Raw genomic sequence first — 8,564 nt, forward strand, 5'->3', positions numbered from 1 at the left:
GAGTGGTAGATACAGGAAGGGAGTGGAGCATCAAAGGACTGTTAGAGACAGGGGACAAACAAGTTCAGCTTAAAAGGGCTTTATTTAATATTTTGAATGGAACGGGTTAAAAGGCCAGAATATGACTGCAATATGAAGTTTATTTCTCATTGTTTCATTATATTTATAAATTACATTATTATTGTGTTTAAATGATAACTGTCATGAAGTCATGATGTTACACACTCCGGTCCAGTAGGTGGCGCCTTAAACATTGGTTTGTTGTCCGCCATTAAAGTGAAAGAAGAAGAATGAGAATAAGGAGGAGAAGAAGAAGAAGAAGAAGCAGAAGCAGAAGAAGACGAAGAGGACTAATCTCGTGGTAGCCTATAAAGCTATTGAAGTTAGCTTAGCATGCTACCTGGAAACAGACGGACGGGGACGGAAGTGACCAACACAGCGCTAGTCAGAGTTTAATGAGAGTAAACGGTGTTTTTAACGGAGTTCGTCTGGAGGAAAACTTTCTGTGGTTTAGTGAAAATGTCTAAAGTAGAAATGTTGAGATCTTTAATCAACCAGCGACTAACTGCGGCTGATGAAGAGATATTTGGTCTGTTTGAAAGAACGATAGCAGAGTACGAGGCGGAACTCTCTCGTTTAAAAGAGGCGAATAAGCGACAACGGGAACTTCTGGACGCTGTTCTCAACCCGGAAATCCGGATACAAAGAGCACGTAGGTTCACTTTATTTAACACTGTTCATGCTCCGGCTGATAACTTTTAATGTAGTTTGGAGTGAGACTCTGTTGCATTTCGTCGTTTTCTTCTCCTGATTGAATACCTGCAAACGTGTCGCTTTTCGGCGAAATAAGCCGTTTTGAATCGAAATATATCATCCACGTGAGTGTAGATCCGTAGAGTTTTTATTTGTTTGGGGGGGGGGGGTCAACTGGTCAGCCAGCGTTTCTCAGATTGGAGTGAGACAAGGAGAACATGTGATGTCGTGATCTTAGCAATAAAACATATTTGATGCGACACGTGTCGAGTCCTGGCCAATCAGCGTTAAGATGTCTACACTGTCTTCATTTCCCTCCGTTAAAGTTTAAGTTCCGTTACCGTTCAGACTTGTTGGGTTAAGTCAACGTCCACTGCATGCGGAACTTTGTCAACGGCTAACGCTCATCATTATCAAGATTTAGGAGGAAAAAGCGTAACGTGATGAAACATGAATCACCCTCCGTGTTCCGGTTCAGTCCACGCGGTCACTCATTAACGTTAAACCGGAACACCGGCGGTTCTGGTTGCAGTTTTTTTGTTGAACTCAAAGTAGAATGAGGCGATTTCGTGGTGATAATAACTTGAAACATGAGGCCCAGATACTGATGAGATGATGAGGTCAGAGAGCTTCAGGAAGAGGATGTTGTGTGTGTAGCGCAGCTTGACGCAGGGCTGAGATGTGAGTGGAGCTGGGCCTGGATAAAGGTGGAGGTCTAAACAGACGTGAAGAGAGAGCAGTACAGCTTCCCGCTGTCAGTGTTTTAAATGCATTGATAAGGCAGGGTATGCTAACTGCAGCCTCTGCTCCAATGAGATGAAGTACAGCAACAAGGGCTCACGTGCCCTCTCATCACACTGCCAGACACTGTTCACTGTAATGACCACAGCCAGTGTACTTCCGGTCCCAACTGTCCCACGTGCAGTTGCTCCCAAAGGCCCTGAAGTAATGAGAGAGATTAAGGAGCCTGAACCTTCATGATTTCAATAATCGAACCGGATTGAATGCATATTAAGATAAAATAAGATAATCCTTTCTTCGTCCCTCAGTGGGGAAGTTACAGGATTACAGCAGCATTGCTCACAAGTGAATAAGATAAAAGATAAAAATCAAGTAATATAACTAAACTAAACAGTAAAGAGTAAAACAGTAATAAAATAAGACAGTAAAGAAGAATATTAAATATACCAGTATATACAGATGGAATAAAAATATAAGATAATACTTAAACATGTTGGATATTGCACGGATTACATATTGCATCAGGTGAGTGAATTAAAGTGATCAGAAGTGTTCGTGTTCAGCGTGTTAGTGGTCTACCGGGAGCAGTTTGTTGTGCAGCCTGACAGCAGCGGGGAGGAAGGACTTGCGGTACTTCTCCCTCAGACACCGGGGGTGAATCAGCCGGTGACTGAAGGAGCTGTGCAGAGCTGCCAGAGTGTCCTGCATGGGGTGGGAGGCGGGGCTCATCAGGGATGAGAGCTTCGCCATCATCCTCCTGTCTCCCACCACCTCCACAGTATCCAGTGGACACCCCAGCACGCTGCTGGCCTTCCTCACCAGTTTGTCCAGTCTCCTCCTGTCAGCTGCCGCGATGCTGCTGCTCCAGAAGACCACTCCATAGAAGATGGCTGATGCCACCACGGAGTCGAAGGATGTCTTCAGTAGTGCTCCTTGCACCCCAAAAGACCTCAGTCTCCTCAGCAGAAAGAGTCTGCTCTGTCCTTTTTTATAAAGAGCGTGGTCAGTCCAGTCCAGTTCATTGTTGTGATCAACTTATGTGACCATGAACACATGAACCATTTTCAGCTACCAAATCCATGTGGTGTTGTCAAAGAGAACAAACTTGTACTTTAAGTTGAAATATTTCCTGTCATCTAGAAGCTGAGAGAACAAATCAGCATACCTGCAAACTCATAAGAGGTGAAAGAGGTGCCCCCAGGGGGGGGGGGTTGCTACACAATATCCCACCGACTAACCCGATTCACAACACAACTAGTTATAAGTTTTAAGCTACCACCTGCGTGTCAGAGCTCCCTCTTTGTACGGGGAGCGCCTCACCCGGAGATTCAAACCTTTGCTCTATGACACACGCAACACTATTGCAAATGAGCACACACACACACATAATACTGTTATGTTCAAAATGTCTCAAACAAAAGGTAAAGGAAAAAGCCCCCCTCCTTGTTCCAGAGGAGAAGAAGCATGCAGAGGAGAAGAGGCAGCCCCCCCCCCCCCCCCCCCCGCTCTCTTTCTTCCATCATTAAGCAGGGCCGAATCAGCTGGTTGAAGTTTAAATCACAAGGAATTTAATATACCAACAAAAGAAAATGCAGTTACAAACTGAATTACACTATCAGTAGTAATATTCATGAAATAGAGGCCCCATCCACACCACACGACAGACTGGTGTGTCCGCCTCATGGTCCAGATGAGGTCTGATTATCTCCGGGGATTCACAGTTTCTTTGTCCCTCCAAAGTCTCTGAAATGTCTCATATTACACATTCCTTAGCCCATAGATCAGCTCAGTGATTGGCTGAACCCGTCGGACTTCAGTCGGCCACTTCCTTCACCAATTCACCCCCCTTCTTGAAGGCTGTGCTCAGAAACTCTTCAGCAACATCCCCCTCTCTCTGACTTTATGGCGGTGTCATAAATTCTCTGGTTTCTCTCACAGTGCACAACAAATTCAGTAACTCTCCCTTTAGTTTAAACCTTCTACAAGTAAACATATTGTAACACATAATATCCATCGCTAGGAGCGCTTTAAAACTTAAATTCCTCACAATACTTATACGTTTAATGCCTGTAAATACAGCAAGCATATTTCTACAGTAGTGAGAACCATCGCCTATACAAAATAAAGTGATTAGTTTTCATTTAACCCTGTTACTGTATGGCTTAATATTAACTTCCACTGTTACTGTAAAGCCGTTAGAATTGTGGCCTATCTTCTATTTACAATTAATTTGTAATAGGTGCCCCCCCCCCCCCCCCCCCTATTACCTATTACAAGTTGATTACATTATTGTATTATCTGGTTCTAGTGATACTCTGGAAGTGTATGTCCAGGAGACTCTTTGCTCAATTCTAAAATGTCTTTGTAACCCCTCTGTGTGTGTTTACTGTTTTCCTGCAGATGTCCAGCAGCTGTTGTTGGTTAAAGAAGAGGTTCCCTCTGAGCAGCAGGAGTGGAGCTCCAGTCTGGACCAGGAGGACCCAGAGCCCTCACACATTAAAGAAGAACAGGAGGAACTCTGCACCAGTCAGGAAGGAGAGCAGCTTCAAGGTCTGGAGGAGGCTGATGTCAAGTTCTCATTGACTCCTGTGAAGAGTGAAGATGAAGAAGAGGAAGCTCAGTCCTCACAGCTTCATCAAAGACAAACTAAACAGATGGGAACAGAAGCTGATGGAGAAGACTGTGGAGGACCAGAACCAGACAGGAACTTGGATCCAGATAGACATCCAGAACCAGATACTGATGAGAAGACTGGAGAGTCTTCTGACACTGATGAGGGTGGTGATGGGAAGAAGACCAGAGAACCTCAGTCAGGTTTAAACTATGTGAAACCTGATGACGTCCGTGTCAGTGATTCAAGCGCTGGTGAAAAACATTTTAGATGCTCTGAGTGTGAGAAAACATTTGGCCAGAGTGGAACTCTGAAGAGACACATGAGAACCCACACAGGAGAAAAGCCTTTCAGCTGCTCAGTCTGTAAGAAATCTTTTAACTGGCGTTCACATTTACAGACACACATGAAAACCCACACAGGAGAAAAACCTTTCAGCTGCTCAGTCTGTAAGAAATCTTTTAACCAGCGTTCAACTTTACAGACACACATGAGAACCCACACAGGAGAAAAACCTTTCAGCTGCTCAGTCTGTAAGAAATCTTTTAACCGGCGTTCAACTTTACAGACACACATGAGAACCCACACAGGAGAAAAAGCTTTCAGCTGCTCAGTCTGTAAGAAATCTTTTAACCAGCGTTCAACTTTACAGACACACATGAGAACCCACACAGGAGAAAAAGCTTTCAGCTGCTCAGTCTGTAAGAAATCTTTTAACCAGCGTTCAACTTTACAGAAACACATGAGAACCCACACAGGAGAAAAACCTTTCAGCTGCTCAGTCTGTAAGAAATCTTTTAACGAGCGTTCAACTTTACAGAAACACATGAGAACCCACACAGGAGAAAAGCCTTTCAGCTGCTCAGTCTGTAAGAAATCTTTTAACCAGCGTTCAACTTTACAGAAACACATGAGAACCCACACAGGAGAAAAACCTTTCAGCTGCTCAGTCTGTAAGAAATCTTTTAGCCAGAGTTCAACTTTACAGACACACATGAGAACCCACACAGGAGAAAAGCCTTTCAGCTGCTCAGTCTGTAAGAAATCTTTTAACCGGCGTTTACATTTACAGATACACATGAGAACCCACACAGGAGAAAAACCTTTCAGCTGCTCAGTCTGTAAGAAATCTTTTAACCAGCGTTCACATTTACAGAACCACATGAGAACCCACACAGGAGAAAAGCCTTTCAGCTGCTCAGTCTGTAAGAAATCTTTTAACGAGCGTTCAACTTTACAGAAACACATGAGAACCCACACAGGAGAAAAACCTTTCAGCTGCTCAGTCTGTAAGAAATCTTTTAACGAGCGTTCAACTTTACAGAAACACATGAGAACCCACACAGGAAAGAAACCTTTCAGCTGATCAGTTTGCTGTGATAGATTTGTGCGCAACAGAGATCTAAAGGTACACATGAATACCCACACAGGAAACAATCCCCTTTAGCTGTTCTGGTTGCAGTAAAGTTTCCGTTTGTGATAAAAGCTTTCAGCACGAGTCACCTCTGAAGTTACACATGATTAACCGCGGTTCAACTACACTGATTTCAATACAAAAAGTTATTCACTGAATGAGCGCCAACTGAACAGTTTGAAATAGTTTTGATGATTATATTGATGATTGATTTGACGGTAATGTCAGTTTAAGACGATGGTTTTACCTGCATCTGTGCACAGTATATTGTATTCAAATGATTTCATCAATAAAAAGTAAAAGGTTTGTGTATTTCACTGATTCATACAGTTTAAAAAAAAATGTATTTGACAATAAAAATGGTTTCTTCTTTCTTCTTACATAGCACACTTTGTTCGTCAGGATTAAATCCATCAGTGACTGGAGTGTGACTCAATAGTTCTTTATCTTACTTTGCAGTTTGCACTCTTTGCTGCTGCCATTACTGGTATAAAATTGTCATCTTGTTTGACACAAACTCAAAAAGGATGAAAAAGATCCTGAGATAAAGCAATCTACACATTATTCCTGAGAGTCACAAACCAACAACATCCTTATCTCGATCTATAGTTCCTTCCAGTTGATCAGCAGGCCGACACATTCCTGAATGTGTTCACAACTTGTCGATACTTTTTTAGATTGCCGGTGGCTTTTCTTGATCGTACCATCATCTTATCCTAATCATTGTGCTCCCCAGGCCTCTTGTTCATGTGTATGAGCACTTTTACCAGCTCAACTTTAGGTAACCATGAAACAGGCCCCACCTTTGACTTTATCACACAGCTCCAACACAATATATCAGGATTGGTGCGGCAGCAAATGGGTTGGACCTGATCACACCCGGCCCTCATACGTTGTGTTCCATAATGCTGTTAGAGACTAGAAAATGCATTTCCTGCTGAAAATGCGTTGGAATGCTGAAAGCTGAAATTAATTGTGAAAAACATTGCTGAAAATAGATATCCAATTTTAAAAAAATTGCAAAAAGCTGAATAATTCAAAAAAAGTTGAAAGATTACAAATATGAAGTTATGTCACCCCTCTCCTGAAAGAGCTGAACATTTTGATATTCGAACGGTTTCTGTAGCTTAAAAGAGTTCCAGCAGTAGTGATATTTGTTGTAGTAGTAGTAGAAGTATTATTCGCAGTATAAGTATGAGTAGCATTTGAATAAGTACTAGTTGTAGCAATAGTGATATTTGTAGTAGCAGTAGCAGTAGAAGTTGTCGTCGAAGTATTTGTAATTAGAAGAAGTAGTAGTATCAGCAGTCGTACTAATAGCTGTAGTAGTATTAGTACTGGTTATTAGTACTGGTAGTAGCAGGAATAGCAGTATTAGCAGTTGTGGTATCAGTAATAATAGTAGTGGTAGTGGTAGTAATAGCAGTAGTGGTAGTAATAATATTTATGGTAGCATTAATAGCAGTAGCAGTAGTAGTAATAGTAGCAACAGCAAAAGTTGTAGTAGTAGTGGTAATACTAGAAATATTAGCAGTAGTAGTAGTTGTCGCAGTATTAGTAAGAGCATTCATTATTTCAACAAAAAAGCCTAATTTTGAGCGAAACGTTTAAATACAGTCAATCCATGAGGCTTTTATTTTGAAAGGGTGGGACTGGGTGGGGGAGGGAGGGGGAGAGGAGACATAATCATCATGTTTGACACATAAACAGTGGTTATTAAATGACAGGCTTCATCACAAGCAGTTCAGTTAGAATTCACTCTCTGGGGCTTTTATTTTGAAATGGGGTGTGGGGTGTGGGGGAGAAGGGGAGAGGAGACAGAATCATAATGTTCGATAAACACAAACCGGTTATTAAATGACAGGCTCATCACAAGCATTTCAGTTAGGATTCATTCTGTGCGGCTTTTATTTTAAAATGGCATGTGTGTGTGTACGTGTGTGTGTGTGTGTGTGGGGGGGGGGGGGGGGTGGAGGACGGGGGAAATACCTCTAAAGATCCCTAAGACCTGAAAGACTGTATGAGATACACAGAGAGAGAGAGGGAGAGGAGTGTATGTGCGCGTGTGTCTGTGAGTCTGTGTGTGTGGGGGGGGGGGGGGGGGGGGGAAGAACAGATCCTGTAAAAATTGTGTCTGTAGTGTAAAAAATGTGGCTTAACTGGCAATCTAGAAATGGGGTACCGTGTTCTGTGGAAGATGTTTTTGAAGCAAAATTTAACATTGGTCTCTATGGAGTAGAAAGTTGGTTTTCCTCTCAATTAACGGCTTCCGTGTCAAATGTGGAAATCCGTGCGATTCCACAGTAATTTTTCTACGACAAGGACAATATTAGCTACTTCTACATCCAGAAATTATGCATGAAGTGAAGATTGTGGACACAGTGGCAAAATACAAATGTTTTTTTCACAAGAATCTCAAGCTGCTCTTCACTCTAGCGGTGACATCACGCACTCTAAGCTGCGCAATACACACCCATTATAAAGTCAGAAAAGGGCTGAAAAATCATAAAAGTTAAATTGCTGCAGTTCAAAAAGTTTAAAAGATATCAAAAAGCTGTTGGCAATAGTTGAGGGTTTTCTCAACATTTGAAAGTTGAAATGGTGTCTGTAGCTGAAAGTATGAGGAAGTTGAAGGATTTGAAAGTTGAAGAAGTTTAAGAGGATTTGAAAATCTTCTCCATAGAAACCCATTCAAAAAAAAGTTGCTAAAAGCTTAATAATTCAAAAAGTTTAAAGGTTAGAAATAGAAAAAGGCATAGCAGAGATGAGGTGAAGGAGCTGAACATTTTGATAGTTGAACGGTTTCTGTAGCTTAAAAAATGAAGAAGAAGAAGCGTTGTGACGAAACGGGGGACGAAGAAATAGAGGAACTAAAAATAGCATTTCCTGCTGAAAATGCGTTGGAATGCTGAAAGCTGAAATTAATTGTGAAAAAATTGCTGACAATTAAGAAATGGGAGACTATCTGTCTGAAAAATGTTGAAGCCCGAAAGCATTTAAACTGCACTGCTGAAAAACCTTCTCGTTGAAATGTCTAACTATGGT

The 8,564-nt window shown here is 41.9% G+C and overlaps 1 protein-coding gene across 1 annotated transcript; it reads left to right on the forward strand.

The window, feature by feature from the left end:
* Positions 1-378: 378 nt before the first annotated feature.
* Positions 379-6,441, forward strand: LOC306785677 (uncharacterized protein; the record flags this gene model as incomplete). Its single annotated transcript, XM_079280132.1, has 3 exons — positions 379-712; positions 3,895-4,722; positions 6,437-6,441. The coding sequence occupies exons 1-3, from the start codon at positions 520-522 to the stop codon at positions 6,439-6,441; spliced, it is 1,026 nt and encodes a 341-aa protein (XP_079136258.1). The 5' UTR covers positions 379-519.
* Positions 6,442-8,564: the final 2,123 nt, after the last annotated feature.

This window comes from Melanostigma gelatinosum (assembly GCF_949748355.1).
Source record: "Melanostigma gelatinosum genome assembly, chromosome: 12".
Taxonomy (NCBI): Eukaryota; Metazoa; Chordata; class Actinopteri; order Perciformes; family Zoarcidae; genus Melanostigma; species Melanostigma gelatinosum.